This window comes from Colletotrichum godetiae (genome assembly GCF_030913485.1).
Source record: "Colletotrichum godetiae strain CBS 193.32 chromosome Unknown BDP55scaffold_43, whole genome shotgun sequence".
Taxonomy (NCBI): Eukaryota; Fungi; Ascomycota; class Sordariomycetes; order Glomerellales; family Glomerellaceae; genus Colletotrichum; species Colletotrichum godetiae.
Genome location: NW_026851291.1, coordinates 352,559 through 370,213, shown reverse-complemented (window position 1 = coordinate 370,213; position 17,655 = coordinate 352,559). Strand labels below are relative to the sequence as shown.

The following is a 17,655-nucleotide window of genomic DNA, read 5'->3' as shown; positions in this document are numbered from 1 at the left end:
TAAGCAGTCAGCAGCCACGGTGCCTGTGCCTCTATAAAAAAGCCCAGATACAGGTAATATGGTCCTTGTGATCTACGTCCACAAACTCAATACTTGAAATGCTAGAGTGCTTTGCGACGCTGCATCAATTTGTGGCTGACTGACAAGCTAGGCGAGGGATAGAGTTCTCACGTAAGATATCCCCTCCACCGACCACGCAATCTTGGTTCTACTTCTGTGAGGTACATGGTAGGCTATACACCCCATAGAAGACACCATCGTCAGTGTTTCATGCATCCTCAGCTCCCCAGTAACGAGCAAGTTCTGTCTCATGCTGCGTAATGATTCCATTCTGATCATGAAACAACCGAATTCTCATGTCAGCATAGTTACGGCGAGCAAGAGCCATCACAATCCCACTGCCGTCTTGGCTTGCAGTAGATGTGACGAGATATCGAGGAGGGGTAGGTAGAGGTATGCAAGCTAGTCTCCTCTCCTAGCCCCCGACCCATCGTGCTGACAAGCTGACAGAAGTAGAAACAAGAATCGACGAAACCGCATCGGAACCCTGTCACCCGCCTGTCCACCCACAGCCCTAACCCACACCAATGCCGGCCTCTGATCCCCGGTGTCAAGCGTAGCTTAAGTTTTCCCCTCTGTCTACATGTACTTTCGAATTGACCCTGGCTTAAGCTGTGAGGTACTTGAAGGGCCTTCCGAGGTGCCAAGTCCGAGGCATCCAATGAGTCACAATGGCTTGTAAGCAGAGATGCTCGCTAAAGCGGGCATCTGAATCCCAGCAGTTTCGGATAGCAACAAGCACAAGTGGTGTAATTGTTTGGAAAAGTCGGTCCTTTCATAGCAGAACATCGACCTGTCTTTGTGTTCTTTGGAATTCTTGGTCCCCAACCCCAGAGCAGTCGTCTTCGAACCCGCAAGACGTCAACAGTTCTGGACGTGCCAAGTCCAAGGCGGCAAAATATCATGACTTCGACTTGCCATCCGTCATGTAGCGCTGAATCAATGTGGAAGATCTGATAACGATGACACTCTTACTTCAATACCATCCATAGTCCAAGGAAACTAGACTTGATAGAACCAATGACACCAACGAGCCCGAATGAAGATATCAGATCTCCTAGCCCACTGGCAGGCAACCTGTAGGATGTACCTTCAGAGAACCCATCCGGCATCCCAGATCTCATAGCTAAAACGAGTGAGCCTGTAAATCCGAAAATCCGGCAGGCAAATGATCAGCACACACTTCTGCCCTAGAGTGACCGCTAAGGTTCACTCGTACCTCTCGTGCCTCTCGGCCCCCTGTTTCCCTCATATCCCCATGATGATGCTGCGTGGCACTTACACCCCTCCATGCCATGCCATGCGCCATGCACTCTACTTCGACACCGAGGTGCGAGGTTCTCAGCAGTAGACACACCTGTGGCGTGAAGGATTATGTTTGGCTCACCCCTCCCCCGAATTCACTCTCTGTCGATGCCACATAGGAGCTGTCGCGCAACTTTTATCTCAGCTGGGTTCGGGAAGTGGACGGGATGGCATAGAACTTAGAAGGGAAAGAGTGTGAGCCTCACACCAACTCTAGTTACCCCCTGTCACGGGCAAAACTCCTTCTCCTGTAGGTGATCGTCGTCTAGGGGTTTGTCCTGTGGAGGTTTTGCAAGTAGAGTATTAGAGGATGCCCACCTCCACGCGGAGAAGCCACCGGTGATCGACTTGCTGAAGTCTTGCAAAACTTGGCAGGCATTGAGGTGTCAGTCTGGCCCTGGGTGATGGATGCACTAGGATTATTCGAGGCAATGCTCAAAACCTAACACAACTACAGTCAAGGTTTCTTTGGTGACAGAGCCAAAAAGGCAACAAACGTCACGCGAGGCTTTCCTCCAAAGCAAGGCCATGCCACCATTTCAAGACCACCACACAGGCGTAAGGCTGTCACCGTCCAAGGTAGTTGGCCTGACTACTCCATGTGTTAGCAGCAAGTGCCGCCCGCGACCCCGGTGGTTGAGTTTGGCTGATCATGTCCGATGAGCGCCAGAGGCTTATAGCCTGGCTGGCACGGTTGCCAAAGACCCATCAAGCCTTCGCTGACGCTCGCCCAGGGCAGATTCTGAATTGTTGAAAAGTTGCGTAGCCATCTCGAGTCGTGAGGGACTTAGAGCTTCGGGCGAGGCATCGCGTCATTGCGTAATTCTGACATGATGACTTCAGCGCCATCCAATATGCCTATCTGGGACGCCTTGAGAAAGGCGCAAATAACTAAGCACTATGTGAACCACAGAACAAGCCCTGTCACTGAAGCTACGAGCATCTCACGCAGCCTGGCCTGTTTGTTTATGTTGCCCTGTGGCTAGCGGAAACTCAGGCCTGTGAGCTAACGACAGATGGCTTCTTCCGACCATGTTGTGGCATACTTACTGTGTCTAAATGGACCTAAAAGAATCCCACCTCTATCGTCGCCAGCAGCGTTGATAGTATGAGCCCACACCCCTTGCCCCTTGCCGATGCCAGCGTGCTTATGCATGTCTGTGACGGCCGCCCGAGGCAGAGAACACTAGGCGACGTTGGTTTGAGCGGCTTTCGGTCCTCCCCGTTTCGTATTGCCCGAATAAGCAAAATGCCCTGGTCCTGTATGTGCTTATTCGCGGCACTTGCCGTTGCGATGCCTTCGCAGGATCCACGTCTCCATGCCCCGACAATTTACGGAAAGATGACTGAAACCTCATAAGCAGGTTGTACCTAGGTAGGTTGTGAAGGACTGATAATGTGGGGGGCTGGAGGTTGTGTAAGCTACGCCCAGCTTGAGAGTCAGAGTTGGCCTCGGAGGAGCCTCATCACACCCTTTAACACTCACAAACTGTTAATTCGCCTGTAGAAATCGAGCTAAACTACGGCTTCTCGAATCATTGAGGAGTAAGTTGAAGAGGGATTTAGCAGACGTATTAACCCGCTAGTTGCGACATGCACCAAGCGTTCGGGAGAGACTTCTAAAACAGGAACTCTTCGCAGCAGTGCTCACCAAGGCGTGTCGATTGATCGCCATCCGATTGACATCGGGTAGCACGCGGATCCAGCAGTCCGTGTCAGCCCTAATCTTCTCTTGGACGGAGACGCATGCCGCGCACCGCATGGTGTTTCTCTGGCCTTATGGACCACGGCGAACGTCTCAACAGCCCACAATCCCAGTCTCCCAGTAGTGTCTCGGGAAGATGCCACCACCAACAACATTTCCTGCAGATTGGGGCGGCCTGTGCCATCCTCGCTTGCTGCCTCATGGAACTTCAGCTGTCTCCTTCACGCCACTCGAGTGCCTTGTCAGGCCTAGTGCTGACATGCGTCACGCTTTATGCTTACGCTGCCGGGCAAAGTTTGCGTGTGTCCCCTCTCCTCGGCCCTCGAACGAATCAGGGCGTATAGAGATTCGCAGTATGCACTGCATTGAGATGGCCAAGAAGAAATCAGCGGAGGATATCTGATCAATTCGTGCTGTTGGCAACATAGAGGGTTCCATCGTCGTGAAGCGGCATCTTCGGTCTTTAGTCGTCCGCGTGATCCTATCGCCGGCTTCCTTCGTCAACCCGACAGCAAGGGCCTAAAAAACGTGTAAAACCCAATCAACCCCGGCTATGAATCCTTCAAGAATCGAGGTTAGCGGGGTAAACCGTATTATCGTAGGTTTTCTCTTTCGGAAGTCCCTAGTCCTTCGGCAAACACCCGCTATGATCATCCGCGCCAAAATAGCAGTCCTGGATCTCTCGAGGAATGCCTGGCCTAGCCGGCCAGTGATAAGTTGTCAGGTTTAATAGTCACACACCCATGATCGCCGGCAAGGATTCTGACGGAACTGTCCTCCACGGCAGCTTGTAGTTCCCCAGCAATCCGACAGCCCACCAGGGCCACTGCAGTCGTCGCAATTGCACAGAGGTAACCAAATCCACACCCTTCTAAGACGTAAATGAGCCAATGAGGAGACGATCTTTAGACAACGATGTCTTGTATCCAGTAGAATGCAACATCGAAGCGTTGTCCGCACGAGAAAGGACAACAGCCGGCGCCGACTCCAGATAGAGCAAGCTAATGCAGCAGACCTGATTGGGACACAAGTTGCTTAAAGATCCTTGTCCTGGTCATGTTGAACTTCTCGACTTGGGGGTATGTACAGGCGGGTATATGACGAGAGGTTAGTCCGGGTGGTGACATCGAGAATCATGTGCTCGGAGTGGGCTGACGGTGGTGATATGGCTGCGACACCGGCGATTATGGATCAGGCAGGTCGCCGGCTTGTACTATGGTCCCGTCTTTCGGGCTTCGGTGGTGAACATTTCTCAACTACCCGGCATGCCTTTCGGGACTGATGGAAATAGGTTTGGTTGCTGAAGACGCTCCCGGTTTCGTTTTGCTATCTCCATTTGTCGCTTCTTTTCGAGTCGCGCTCCGAAAAAGTTCCTGGCACGTGTTAGTTGAAGCCAACTCTACACGTATATCATGAAAACAGGCCATACTTTTGAAGTGCGAACACGCGAGGCTCCTCTTCCGCGGTCGGAGTTTGCGTGTCAGTGCCGTCCTTGGGGCTTGTTAGCTGAGAGTCCAGAAAACTAGCCTTCATATGGGACAAGAAGGCAAGACGCGGAACATCAAACAACTTGCCTTGGCGCTGTCTTCCTTCTTTTCGTCTTCTGTCTTTTTGTCATCCTTGTCTTTCTCCCTGTCCTTCTCCTTCTCCTTCTCCTTCTCCTTCTCCTTCTCCTTCTCCTTCTCCTTCTCCTTCTCCTTCTCCTTCTCCTTCTCCTTCTCCTTCTCCTTCTCCTTCTCCTTCTCCTTCTCCTTCTCCTTCTCCTTGTCCTTGTCTTTCTCCTTTTCTTTCTCTTCTTTTTCCTTCTTCTTCTTTTGTTTGTCCTCGTACTCCTTCTTCACACGCTCAACCTCATCCTCGAGAGCCTTTTTCTTCTTCGCTTCGACGGCCTCTTTGTCGATGATAGGGGAGCAGAAGTTCTTGTCCTTCAAATGGCTGGGACAGACATAGAAGAAATCCTGCAGCTCGAGTTAGTTACGGATGAACGAGAAGAACCTGTTGCGCTTACCTTATTCTCGGGGGCGACAAGGACGCTGCTTGTTGCACGGTAGCAGACATCGCAGCCCTTGGCCGCCGTTTCCGCGACCTTGCGGTGGGTGTAGATGTTGGAGAATGACATGTTGTCGCTCGGGATTGTGTAATCTTCTCGGAGGAATTGAGGTCAGGGCGGTTTTCGGTAGGCTCGGCTAGTCGAAACCGACCCCAAGGGTGAAGCAGGCGTTGGCAAGACTTGAGGTTGAAGGAGTAAAGTCCATGAAGTTATCCAATCTCCGACGAAAGGAAGCCAACGACGGAAATGCGGTGGTGGGGCATCCAGTGGTGAATTACCTAATGTAGGTGCCTTAAGAATGACAGACTGGTGGAAACCGCGGGGTCAAGATTCGCGCCAAATCAGTACCATTGCATTTGGGCACATCCTCCACTGTGACGTCGTGACTTTCAGGGGCCGCCAGAGGCTTCCGGGTCCTCCAAGGATGGTCCAAGCTCCCTTAGCTTGCGATAAGGCGAACGATAAGACAAAGCTGACCTCGCACCTGTGTTTTTTTTTCCTCTACTCCGACTTGAGCTTCCATGATTAATCGTGAACGAGGTCGGCCATGAGCAGATTAAGACTGATGATGAGCGAGTCGACCAAGATATTGCCGAGTTCTTCAACTGCAAGAAGATCGTTGAGATGAGGGCGGCCAAAGGGCGGCACCACTCAGCCTAGCGTTTTGGAGCACAGCCGTACCTAAATGTGATGCCACCCAGGTACCCTAGAGTAGTGCTCCATGCTTATATCACTTTTGTTGGAGAAACATTGGGAAGACCAAACTTATGTCGATTGTCAGAGTAGGCCGTAGAACTGGTAAATGTTGATTCTTCACTTCAGAGGTCACCGCTTTGTCTTCTGAGAACCTTGGAAGACTCGAATGAATCAGTGGCCCGTCACGAAAAAAGCGGCGCCACCCGCCCTGAGTGGTCGCCGTACAAATCTGCCGTAGCCGCCGCCGCATTATGTAAGTCCGTACCGCTGTGCACCAGGAACAGCCGCTTCAGGTACCAGCGGCCAGCTTCAACACGTTACATCCCATAATTTTTATCGACGTCGCGTCGAGAGAGAAAAAACAATCCAGAAGCTTACTTCTACTATAGAGACTCTTTCCACCGTCTAGACTTTTCAGATCAGCCGCCATCTGGTCAATTATATCGATCCATTATTAAGAATACCCCGAAATAAAGAACAGGAAATAAATAATTCACAAAAAATGGTCGCCGGTCTCGACAGCCAGCGGCTGGAGGCCATCTTCCAATCGCGGCCCGACATCTTGCAGGGCATTCAAAAGGCAGCCAGTACGACCATCTATTTCAATTGCGCAAATTTCCTCTCTCCAATTTTCAAATGCTAATCCTCGACTACTTAGACACACCCGATCGAGTCGCATTGTTCAACAACATCGCGAGCTTCGTTCACGAGCAGATCAACGGACCCGAGCCGGCATCAAAACGCAGACGGACAGACGAAGGCCCTACGAGTGGCTTCAAGGCGTCCAATACAAATGGTGCGGCTGCGAGACCTGCACCGAAAACCACAGGAACCGGAAATGCTGCCGATGAAGAGGTTCTACTCGAGATCAAGGAAATTTCCGTCTCCGTGCCCCAGCGCAAGAAGTACGAGCTCTGCTTCACAGCGAACTTCTTATACGCGCGGCTACCGAATACCACTACACCTGTCGAGGGCATCATCTACGCATGGGATGATATTGGTGCGTCTTCAACGGCTTAGGGGCTTCCATATAACGCTTTCCAAGTCAAGCTAACTTGCGCTCCAGAATACCTCTTCTACCTGCCCGTGCCCGAGAAGACCCAGGTGCAGCACAACTACGTTCTCTTCCCCCGTGGAACATGTCTCCCGACGAAAACCTCACCGGAGAAGGAAGCTCTAGTATTCACAGTCCCCGCTACAGCGCCCAAGGCAGGCACCATCGGCGGCCCGAAAGCGAACGCGGCATCAGCAGTCTCCGACACATACCGCGGCCTCTTTGATTGGGCGTTGACGATACATCTCAGCTCCGCCGGCAACCCTGCTGAAATCGTCGCAGCCGATCCCAATATCTTCCACAGTCTCGTCCGCCAGCCGCACAGACCGAGCGAGAAGGCGGTGCACGTCAAGGCCTTCCGCGGCTCCAAGGACGGATACCTCTTCTTCCTTCCCAATGGCATTCTCTACGGTTTCAAAAAGCCTCTAGTCTTTCTGCCCATCGATCGCATTGTGGCCATGAGCTATACGAGCGTTCTGCAGCGCACATTTAACATTGTGGTGGAGGTGTTTACCGAGGGCGATGCTACTGAGGAGATTGAGTTCGGCATGTTGGACCAGGAAGACTACGGTGGCATTGACGAGTCTTATGTTAAGCGTCACGGACTGCAGGATCGCAGCATGGCAGAACAGAGAAAGGCGAAGATGGAGCTTACTGAGAACCTCAAGAAGAAGAGCGCGGACGCCGACGCAGGTGCAAATGGAGAGGCGGATGCCAACGGCATGACGGAGCTCGAAAAGGCCCATCTCGAGGCTGAGCAGGCGCTCCAGGAAGACGAGGACGAGGACGAAGAGGATTACGACCCTGGTAGTGAAGGGGAGAGCGAGGGCTCTGGCTCTAGTGACGATGACGACGACGATGAGGATGACGACGACGATGAAGATGACGATGCTGGGGAAGAAGGCGAAGATGGTGACGAGGAGATGGGCGAGGGCGAGGGTGAAGGCGAGGAAGAGACATGAGATGCTAGGAAGAATGTTCGATCAAGGTGAAGCTTGAGCAGAGACATTGGCTGTTGCAGGCTCTCTCTGTTGCCGCCCATGTTCATGATAGAAGTGTACGATAGAGACGTCGTTCGTGGAATCGTCTCCAGAGCAGAGGCGCCTTCATGCTGGATACCCGAGGGTTCAAGGTGAACCCAGGTGCAAAACAACAATGGTAGAATCCGCATCAGCCTCATAGCCATTGCAATTTCATGGGATCGCCATCTGTGTTTCGTGGCGATATACTTCAGAGAATCTCTGTTTCTCACTCACTGCTTCCATGAAGAAAGGAACGCCAAGGGCCTGTAGGACCAAGTCCTCCCCAAAGGCACGCTTCAGAGTACTTTTCCTCCATCAGCCACCAGAATTACTGGCTTACGTTCTTATGATGTGTCACCAAGATTAGACACGGCAAAGAGAAGCCGTATTCTCCAATCTCCTTCAAAAACAAGCTCTGCAAGACCGGACTCAGCAAACACGGAACCCTAAACCGTCCCATGTCAGCGATACTGACAGCCCCCTTGATAGACATCCAGAACGGTCCATTCAAGTCGAATACTGCCCCGTTACCTCTGGCCCGATATTTCCAAGAGGTGCACACGGCAGGATCCGGAGATTGAAGACGCAGGCACTGAACCTTGATTTGTCGTGTCTTACGAATGCGCATGGTCCGGGGGAGCTTCTGGGATCCTCATGTTCGGGCACGAATTTCCTCTGATGAAAAGGTTCGGATTAAGCTAGGCAGTCTCTAGACTGTGGAAATAGTAACATTATGTTCAAAGAAATATAAAAGCAGGCACTCGGTGCTTGGCTGACCATTCATGTGAGCCTTTCCTTCTCATTCTCTGCACATATTTGTCATTCTTGATACATTCCCATCATGAAGGTTACGATTCTTCACCTGGTATTCCTTCTGACCACCGCGGCAGCCATCGCGATTCCCACTAAGACAGACGTGGCCACAACCTCCGCCCAGACGCCCACCTCAATCAATACTACCAACATTCAGCCGCCGAAAGGGGGCGATCAAGACCATGACCAAGACCCCGAGGAAGGCGACCTTAAACCTTGGGAACGCCGATTCTGTTCCATGAAACACCATCACAAAACAAAATCGGCACATCATAAGATGAAGCATCCCGCACCTCCAGAGGAAAATACAAAAGGCAAAAAGGCGCCAAATTGGCAACGTTGCAAGAAACATCTTGAAAAGCACCTCCCGCCCATGAAGATGGAGTCCCTTAAACGTCTAGCAGAGACGAATGGCACACGCGCATCTACAGCGCAAGGACTGAAGAGCCATAAGGGCCACAAGGGCCATAACGGTAACAAAGATCATGGCTCGTGCTTCAAGAATTGCGTCGGATTCAAAATATCTTTCCTCTCGAAGCTGATACCTGAGGGCATGATGGAACCTATCTGTGAGAGTATTTGTGGATGCAAGGGTTCTGAGCAATGTAGGGGTAAGGACACGGGAGGGAAGGAGACGCCCCCGGAGGAGAGCCCCCCGGAAGAAAGCCCCCCGGAGAAGAGCCCCCAGGAGGAGAACCCCCCGGAGGAGAACCCACCGGAGGAGAACCACCCGGAGGAGAACCTACCTGTTCCGCATCAGGGCATGAACGAGATGCATGGATGGAAGGAATGGATCGCGAAAGAAAAGGAGATCGAGTCAACTAAGAGTGAAGGAGATATTCCCCCTAGATATGTGGGAGAGGTCTCGACAGCATTTGTATGAAGCCCGTAAACAACGCTGCAGTGATTATGCTGTGCTGGAACTTCTACGGCCACATTTGAAGGCGTTTCTGTATCTACTACGTGATACTGTACATAAGTAGACGAGACACAGAGTTGAAGAACGGACCGAAATGTATTCTTTATCTACCTTGGCTTACACTGATCCGACGTCTGAATTCGAGCCCAGCGCAACTGTTGCAACGCGAACATGACACTTGGGGACTCACATCATTTGAGGCAGAACTTTTAGACGACTAGTCTTACCGTATCCATACTTCTCCGTCCATAGTTGGCAGTTCTCAGGGTCGTCACTTTTGTCCAATGGTACAGACTTTAGTGATCGCAAGCCGTCTCGATCACCATGACATTGCGTCGATCGTTTCTCCTAGTGCAACCCTAATATTGGTGACCAATCAGCCTCGTGCGCAGCAGCTCAATATCCGTGGCTCAAGCATATGAAGTCCAGCTCGACTCACAGACATGTGAGATTGGAAAGCCAAGCAAGCCAGGACGAAGGAAGACAAAGCAGCACAAGGGAGATTACGAGGCGTTGTGATTGGTCCCAATCCAAGCGTGGCTGACTATCCTCCCAATCTCCTCGTCAGCGCTAGAGAGCTTCCCGTTGGCAGGTCCAAGCAATTATCGGACGAGTACTTGAGTACAGACGAAATACGGAGCAGGTGAATATGAAGCATTCCGCCGGCGAACCTCCAAAAACTCTCTTCTCTCGGACACAAATTGAGGATTTTGGGTCGTCACGAAGATTGTTTCTGACTGATCTTACAGCAATAACGCGCAACAATGGGCGAACCTACGGCGGAGGATACTCCGGACACCACGACTACATACGATTGCGTGGTAATTGGCGCCGGATACTCCGGTCTCGCGGCGGCACGGCTCCTGAAAGACTCTGGAAAGAAGGTCCTCGTCCTCGAGGCGCGAGATCGCGTCGGTGGACGCGCAAAGACAATACCGCTCGACAATGGCGATTACTGGGATGTCGGGGCATCTTTCATCGGCCACAAACAAGATCTTATGTACGGTCTGGCAAAGGAGTTTGACGTGCCATTATTCAAACCACCCAACCAAGGCAAGATCGTCTTAGCCTACCGCGGCAAGGCACGAAGCTATGGTGGCCTGATCCCGCCGATGAAGCCCTGGGAGGTTTTGGACACCGGTCTCTTCGTCCGCCGATTCGAGAAGTTGTGTGAGACAGTCAACACGGAAAAGCCGTGGCAGACACCCAACGCGGAGGAGCTCGATCGCGTGACGGTGCATGAGTGGTTGAAGAAGCAGGCATGGACGCAGGCTACCATTGACATGGGCAACATGGCATTCGAGGCGACTATCGGGCAGAATACGTCCTGCATCTCGATGCTTCATGCCATGTTCTTCTTCAAGGGCGTGGTCAGTCTCACATCTGGCCTGAGCTGTGAAAATGGAGCGCAGCAACATTTTATCCAAGGGGGAGGGCAAGCCATTGCCGAGAAGCTGAAAGAATACCTCGGAGAAGGGGGGATTCGCTTTGAGGAACCAGTCTGCGCCATCTTGTATAGCGAGAGTCTTGCGACCATCCGGACGGCGAAAGGAACATACCGCTCACGACGAATCATCTCCGCCGTTCCGCCACCACATATCCTCAAGATCGACTTCGAGCCAAGACTACCAGTAGAAAAGACGACACTACTCCAGCACATGCCAATGGGAGCCTACATGAAAGTCTACGCAACCTACAAGACCCCCTTCTGGAGGGAACGAGGCCTGACGGGAGAGAGCACGAACCCGACCGGCTTCCTCAGCGTGACCTACGACGCGACGCCGCAGTCAGGGTGCCCGGCCAAGCTCACGGGATTCATCGCCGGCACTAAAGCGCGGGAGTTCATCAGCTTCAGCAAGGACCAGAAACGGACCGTCGCCCTCGCCGGCTTCGCGTCCGCGTTCGGGCAGGAGGCGCTCGACCCGGAAGAGTTCTTCTTTCACACCATGATGGAGGAGGAATGGGCTTCAGGATGCCCGATGGCGACGCCGGCGCCAGGGATGTGGACTCTATTGGGCGAATGGGTTCGGAAGCCGATTGGGGCTATTCATTGGGCTGGTACGGAGACCTCAACGAAGCATTATGGATACATGGAGGGCGCGGTATTTGCGGGACAGACGGCTGCGAGAGAGGTTTTGGAGGAGCTCAAGTGGAAGATTTGAGGGCGGCGATGCGAGGAAGGCTTTGTTTCTGGTGAATGACCTGACTGGTATTTGCACTTTTGAAGTTTTGTTTGCCGGAGGAGGTTTGATATCACTGTCGTTTGGATTTGGCACTCGATTCCGAGTGCACGACTGCACCTGACCAGTCAAGAAAGACTAACATACCCCTAATTGAACCGAGGTGAATTTGAAACCATGCTCCATCTAAAGTCTAAGGTTGGGTGTGTATGTGAATGCAAGAACTCAAAGGGGTTCAGAGAGACAACGTCACACATCCATCGACACTGTCCTCCTCAAAGATCGAACCGAAAACGATGCCCTCGTTGATCCCAGACTCGTGGAAACCGGACTTGGTCAGATCGCCGGTACCGTTAATCGACTTCTTCAAAACGCCAAAGTGGAACTGTCCCTGTCCTGAGATATCATTCTCGATGGGCTGGCCTTGCGCGACGAGAGGGGCATTTCCTTGGGAGTAGTACACCTGGGTCAAGCTGTGGAACCAGCGTCAGTAAATCTCGTGCAAAGCCCAAGGTAGAAATCTGCACTCACTTCTTGCCGAAGTCCAAAGTCAAGGCAAAGTTGTGGAACACGCCCTCGGTAAACTTGGTCTTGAAAAGTTCCGGCGACGGGTTGGTGTTGGAGTTGCCAAACAGGTGCAGAACATCCGGGTCCGCGGGGTGAATGCCGATGAGATCGCCGTACTTGAGTGCGAACTGGTTCGAGCTGAAGATGGAGCTCTCCAAAAACACCATTTGGTATTCGTGGGTCAAGTTGAGCGGCTTCTTGGGGTCCTTCATCATGCTCCAGTGGACTGTCTTGATCCCGGACGTGGAAGGGTCGGTGCCGTTGTTGCTCATGGGCAGCATCTCTGCGCGGCGGAAGCCCGTTTGCACGTTCGTCTCGGTGGGTGCGAAGATGGATCTATCGTCAATGTTGACTTGGAACGGTCTGTTTCCTGGGCCGTCGAGCTATGGTGAATTCAGTCAACTGGTGTTAGGAAGACAAGGTCATGGTGTGCCTTACCAGCGACGACAAGCCTGTCGGAATAGTGACCACGTCACTGGCCTTCAAACCTTTGCCAAAAACAAAGCCATTGTTGAAGGGACTCGCAGAGGTATCAAAAGTGGCGGGCGTGAAGTTTGACGGGATTCTGCCGTCGAACTGGATAGGGCACTTTGCGGCATCGGCGGCACTAGCCGCGACCATTAGGAGCGCGCCAAGAGAAGTGGAAGAGTAGTGCATGGTGAAAGGAGCGAGTGTCGAAAAAACACTTGTTAAAGAATGAATATTGACTAAAAGCCTTGAACGAATGGAACAGGTTGTTTGTACAGGGCCGAGCAGACTACAGTTTAGGCGGTATGGCGCTTGTAGCCGTATGCGAATCTATAAGTACTTGAGTGTTTAGTATCCCACCGGCCTGAAATATCGCGTAGAGACCTTTTCCATCCATCAATTGGTCTGTACAACACAGCCGTGGCCATGTTGGCATGGGTTAAAGAGATGTACATGCGGGGGGTTGTTGAATGGGCAGGGAGGAGGGTGCTTCATCCGGCTCGGTCTCGCTCTAGGACGAAGTTTCCACCGTTAGTCGTTACCGGAATTTGCGGAGAGTAAGGCGGAAGAAGAGCCTCAGCATGCTGAATTGCGACTCGGTAGTTGCCGGTGGGATGAGTTTCCAATTTGTCTGAGACGCAAATAGAGTTTCTCTCATTCTCGAAGCTTTGGGAACTCCGCCGATCTTGAATCGTGTAAGGGGCAGGATGGAGACGGTTCATCCGTTGTCGGGCAGCCAATCTATCAGGTGGCCTGAAATTAGACTCAATGTTCGGAATTATTTGCGTACTTCTTATTGAAAAGCTGCATCGCGTTGGGCTGAAGCGTGCGTATTTATCGGTCGCTTCCAGCTACTTCGATACAAGCTTAGGGGACTGAAGACGCTCAGTCTCCACGATTAGCCACCTAAATGCGCTCATGAAAGTTAAATTGCTCTCGTGTAACATTTTAGAGTGGAAACGGTAGTCAATGACAAGAAACTTGATGACTTGGCACATGTTTGCTTTCTGATAAAGTAGCGTCATTGGATATTTACATCGAGTGCAACATAAAGCGCCCATCATAGAGTCAGTATATACCACCAGAAGCCTTGTGCTCTCATCTTGTTCAAGATAGCTCATTTTGAGCAAACGGGGCTCCTCCACCTCGTTGTCATATCCCTTTAGGCGAACTGGCAACCCAATTGTTGTGGGGTAGCTGTGACGCCAAGCGTAGCCAGAGTGTTGATAGCGTACTCACAGTGAGCCGGCGAGGTAATGTGAATCGTGTCGTGGAAAAGGTACTTGCGTGCGGCGTAGGCACAGTTGGTTGACTTGTAGTCGGGGTTCGGAGGCCTAGAAGGAGATGAAGCAGTCAGCGTATTTGATCGGAAAACAACCCCGTTGACCAATTTTACGCGCCTTGCGGCAGAGCACCCCGTTACTTACACGACAATGCCAATGGGAAGAGCGTCCGCGCAATAGCCGTTCCGATCAAGGTAGCCAGCGGTGGGACCGGTGTTCAGCGTGCCAGCTTTGATGGATCTCAAGCCCTGGGTGAAGTCGGGTGCAAAGATGGTGATCTGCCCGCGATACGTGTTGTTGTTTCTCAACTCGGTGATGAGATTGTTCACCGCTACACGGTAGTTGTTTGCGAAGTCGGCTACCTTGTCCCTATCTGCACGGGGCAAAACCTGAATCCTGGGGATGAGCTCGGCAGGTAGGACAGAGAGGAACACAAAGTTACGAGCTCCTGCACCGTATATCTAGATCGATAGGTCGGAGTCAGCTTCTGGTCCAGTCGCTATCGTTCTCTTCTACTGTTATGGATGGTGGTCGGGCCAAAGGAGTAAACAAATGCAGTTCTTTACCTGGGCAAACTTGGTACGGATGACTCCGATCAAGTTGTTGATAGTTTGAGCTTGATTAGTAGTGGTGTTGTATGTGCCGAGAATATCATTCCCGGTGTTTGATGCCAGAAAGATGAAGAGAGAATCTCTGGCCGAAGCAGTGCCTGCTGTACGAGCAGCACCGAAAGCGGTGACGATCTCGTTGATTTGATCATTCCAGTTGATGATGGGACTGAACCCGGGAAGAACTTGTGTGGGCACCGCATAGCGAGAGTCAGTCACTGCCCCGGGATAGGCAAACTTGTTAAGGACCACATTGTTCGCCCCGCGTGCGTTAGCGATGTAGTTGATGTGGTTCGGCCCATTCGAGGTCGTGCTGTAGCTCCTTTCATCGCTCTTTGTTAGTTTGGTCGAGAGTTCCTTGAAGAACTAGCGTGGATGACGTACAAAGCACCACTTCCAATGTAGTCGTACGATGCTCCAGCCGTCCAGATGTTGCGGATAGTGTTGAAACCTCCCCAGTTGGCTCCTTGGGCATCGACTGCACCCGCGAGTAACGCAGCACAGAGAGCGAGTGAAGAGTTCCACCTCATGATTATTATAGGTGATTGGGAATTCGATGCCTTTACTTTGGAAGTTGAAGAAAGAAACGACTGCTATTGATAGCGAGCGATTGCGTGAGAATAGACAGGCTACTTGTGAGATGTGTAAGAGACGATGAAGATAATGTGGTTTAGAACAGTATCGTTGTTGTCTGTTATATAACATTTGATCTCGACCGCACTCTGGAATAGCCTTTAACAATGGATAGGTATAGACCGCGATCATCATCACACAGGATCACGTTTTTCTGAGCCTCAAACCTCGTCCTCGGATACGGGTAGGCATGCAAGCCATCCATCGTGTGCTGCATGACGTGTGGGAACACTGGATTACCTAGGTAACAAACCTTGCCGCACTTGCCATACTCTATGAATTGAAATCCGGCATGCACGACTGTTCCTGACTTGCAAAGCCTGTTCGCGCAATACCGTCCGAGTTTTTTAGCTTCCCCCGCGATCCGATGATCGGATGCTGGAGTAAGTCTCTGCTCTAAGGGGCAGCAAGACGCATTGACTATAAATTTAGATAAACTTCGCCTGCCATCCGAAAATCCCAAACGGGATTGTATTTTAGGAGACGATAGGAACCCATATGAGCTCAAATTCGGTGTTGAGGGGCATGGACGTGTTTGTCTTTAACACCGAGCGAAGGAATGGGGCAGGATTTGTGTTCCTACGTGTCACTGACTCCCCTTTCCAGACTTGGGTCGTCGCCTACGCAACGACGAGCGTGCATAGGGGCCAATGCGCCAGGCAGCTTCCGAACTGCAGCACAGCTACCTCACCACTCACAGGTGTCCGGCTTAGGGATATAATCTCGGTTGCATTCGCAAATCAAAATTTGTTCCCGAACATGAAGACGTAGGTTCGGTGAGAAAGTCCCTCTAACTGTTGGCCACCGGGAGTTCCTCTTTCAAAAAGCAACTCAGAATCCCCCATTGTTGACAGCCTGTACTCCCACGAGGTTATATAAACATGTGGGTTTTCGGATTGATCTGGCTAAGATGAGAGACGTGCGGCGAACGATGAGTAGAAGTTCGATGGGAAGGGCGTTGAATTCAGTCAAGATTCCAATTCATAATTGATTAAGCACAAAGGCTATGTTAAGTTCTCCACGGTCTTGTACTTTGGTAATATTCTTCTTGTTCAATTTCAATCATGTCTCGAACTCGCTGAGAAGCAGTGCAAATTGACAGCCTTCCGGCTATGCCCCACAAAGGTTCAAGAACAAAAGGAACTCGAACCATATGTCAAGTTGTAAATAATCAGAATTCTTTCATCATTATTCAGGCGAGTAATACAAGACCAGACTAAATCATCCCTCAATCAAACGCAACAGACTTCTCATTGCAATTGACACAGCCGTCCTACACAACAATCATAGGTGTCGAAGTGTTGATCCATTGACAAATAGCAGCAGCCCAGGTCTGTCCATCTATCATCATCCAACACAGCAACAAGCATTCAGTGTGTGAGGTTAAGCAAATCCGCAAAAGCTGTATTCGCTGCAGCAAAGTAGTCCGTCGCGTCACGGATATGCGACCTTGCGAAAACTACATCCAAGTTCGAAACAAAAATGGAACATAGGCTCACTGGTGCAAAGGCAAAATCACAAGAAGTATTCACGAGACCTACTTCCCGACCCGCTATCCATGCAACGACGCCTCACACTCTGCAGCCTTGGCGCAGTGGTCCTCTCAACCAGCAAGATAACCCCCCGTCCTCTGGCCCACAGCGTTCAGAGCGCCTCAGCGACCTTGGCATCCGACGTGGAACTGTAGTCAAGGCACCTGAGTCCCGGTGCACGAATGAGACCTGCGACGGTCTTTGCTGTTTGAAGTATTTCGAGGCTCTGTCCGAGACACTGGTAGAGGCTGTTGAGCAGTCCCAGACGAAGTACATTGGCCATCAAGTCGATCCCGCCAAGCCCTCTCATAACATCGACATAGCGTTAGGAATATCGGAGGCACGAAAGGAGGTACGTCGACTCTTTCGGCAGTTCAATATGTGGCTTGATGTGCCTTCATTTCGAATTAGGCGCCTTGATATGTAGAGTTTTCCTTCGACGAAGACTCAACACTATAAGGTAGGTGCTAAGATTGTAGGGTACTAACAGGTATTTGAATTGGTTGTCATTTAGAGTTTCATTTGCTTAATTGGTGATAGGTTGATACAGATTACAGAGTATTTGGGTGGCTCATCAAGATGATGGATTTAGGCAGACTAAAATATAGCGAGTAGAAGAAAGCTTACAATTGGGACTAAAGGTAGGTAGTTTCAATAATGCTCAATGTAGTGCGTCGAAACCATCAGATTCTCTTCTCTAGGCAAATTTAGTGGTCCTCTCAACTCTCAGGTCTTCGGGCCACGAATCTCAGAATGAAAT

General features: G+C 51.3%; 7 protein-coding genes across 7 annotated transcripts; 4 read left to right on the top strand and 3 right to left on the bottom strand.

Annotated features, from left to right (window-relative positions):
- Positions 1–4,475: 4,475 nt before the first annotated feature.
- On the bottom strand, positions 4,476–5,303 carry BDP55DRAFT_285326 (AAA-ATPase Vps4-associated protein 1-domain-containing protein). Its single transcript, XM_060566512.1, has 2 exons — positions 5,079–5,303; positions 4,476–5,028 (listed from the first exon to the last, which is right to left on the bottom strand). Exons 1-2 carry the CDS (start codon positions 5,187–5,189, stop codon positions 4,600–4,602), a joined length of 540 nt encoding a protein of 179 aa, XP_060425905.1. The 5' UTR covers positions 5,190–5,303; the 3' UTR covers positions 4,476–4,599.
- A 796-nt stretch (positions 5,304–6,099) lies between these two features.
- Positions 6,100–8,250, top strand: BDP55DRAFT_675094 (uncharacterized protein). The gene is made up of 3 exons (XM_060575713.1): positions 6,100–6,403; positions 6,475–6,816; positions 6,883–8,250. Exons 1-3 carry the CDS (start codon positions 6,319–6,321, stop codon positions 7,830–7,832), a joined length of 1,377 nt encoding a protein of 458 aa, XP_060425904.1. The 5' UTR covers positions 6,100–6,318; the 3' UTR covers positions 7,833–8,250.
- Positions 8,251–8,733: 483 nt separating this feature from the next.
- On the top strand, positions 8,734–9,588 carry BDP55DRAFT_635525 (uncharacterized protein; the record flags this gene model as incomplete). Its single annotated transcript, XM_060572785.1, has 1 exon — positions 8,734–9,588. The coding sequence occupies one exon, from the start codon at positions 8,734–8,736 to the stop codon at positions 9,586–9,588; it is 855 nt and encodes a 284-aa protein (XP_060425903.1).
- A 636-nt stretch (positions 9,589–10,224) lies between these two features.
- On the top strand, positions 10,225–11,984 carry BDP55DRAFT_675092 (flavin-containing amine oxidoreductase). The gene is made up of 2 exons (XM_060575712.1): positions 10,225–10,267; positions 10,374–11,984. The coding sequence occupies exon 2, from the start codon at positions 10,389–10,391 to the stop codon at positions 11,784–11,786; it is 1,398 nt and encodes a 465-aa protein (XP_060425902.1). The 5' UTR covers positions 10,225–10,267; positions 10,374–10,388; the 3' UTR covers positions 11,787–11,984.
- Positions 11,985–12,039: 55 nt separating this feature from the next.
- BDP55DRAFT_617218 (uncharacterized protein) lies at positions 12,040–12,992 on the bottom strand (the record flags this gene model as incomplete). The annotated part of the gene is made up of 3 exons (XM_060571278.1): positions 12,040–12,277; positions 12,336–12,754; positions 12,810–12,992. The coding sequence occupies 3 exons, from the start codon at positions 12,990–12,992 to the stop codon at positions 12,040–12,042; spliced, it is 840 nt and encodes a 279-aa protein (XP_060425901.1).
- A 1,009-nt stretch (positions 12,993–14,001) lies between these two features.
- On the bottom strand, positions 14,002–15,260 carry BDP55DRAFT_731966 (uncharacterized protein; the record flags this gene model as incomplete). Its single annotated transcript, XM_060579886.1, has 4 exons — positions 14,002–14,173; positions 14,267–14,583; positions 14,689–15,052; positions 15,115–15,260. The coding sequence occupies 4 exons, from the start codon at positions 15,258–15,260 to the stop codon at positions 14,002–14,004; spliced, it is 999 nt and encodes a 332-aa protein (XP_060425900.1).
- Positions 15,261–16,845: 1,585 nt separating this feature from the next.
- Positions 16,846–17,510, top strand: BDP55DRAFT_635521 (uncharacterized protein; the record flags this gene model as incomplete). Its single annotated transcript, XM_060572784.1, has 2 exons — positions 16,846–17,247; positions 17,436–17,510. The coding sequence occupies 2 exons, from the start codon at positions 16,846–16,848 to the stop codon at positions 17,508–17,510; spliced, it is 477 nt and encodes a 158-aa protein (XP_060425899.1).
- Positions 17,511–17,655: the final 145 nt, after the last annotated feature.

Bases quoted from the DNA above. Each gene is read 5' to 3' on its own strand.
- BDP55DRAFT_285326 (XM_060566512.1), bottom strand. From the start codon at position 5,189: ATGTCATTCTCCAACATCTACACCCACCGCAAGGTCGCGGAAACGGCG. The intron at 5,029-5,078 runs GTAAGCGCAACA...CTCGAGCTGCAG, and splicing joins TTGTCGCCCCCGAGAATAAG to GATTTCTTCTATGTCTGTCC.
- BDP55DRAFT_675092 (XM_060575712.1), top strand. From the start codon at position 10,389: ATGGGCGAACCTACGGCGGAGGATACTCCGGACACCACGACTACATAC.
- BDP55DRAFT_675094 (XM_060575713.1), top strand. From the start codon at position 6,319: ATGGTCGCCGGTCTCGACAGCCAGCGGCTGGAGGCCATCTTCCAATCG. The intron at 6,404-6,474 runs GTACGACCATCT...TCGACTACTTAG, and splicing joins GGGCATTCAAAAGGCAGCCA to ACACACCCGATCGAGTCGCA. The intron at 6,817-6,882 runs GTGCGTCTTCAA...CTTGCGCTCCAG, and splicing joins CTACGCATGGGATGATATTG to AATACCTCTTCTACCTGCCC.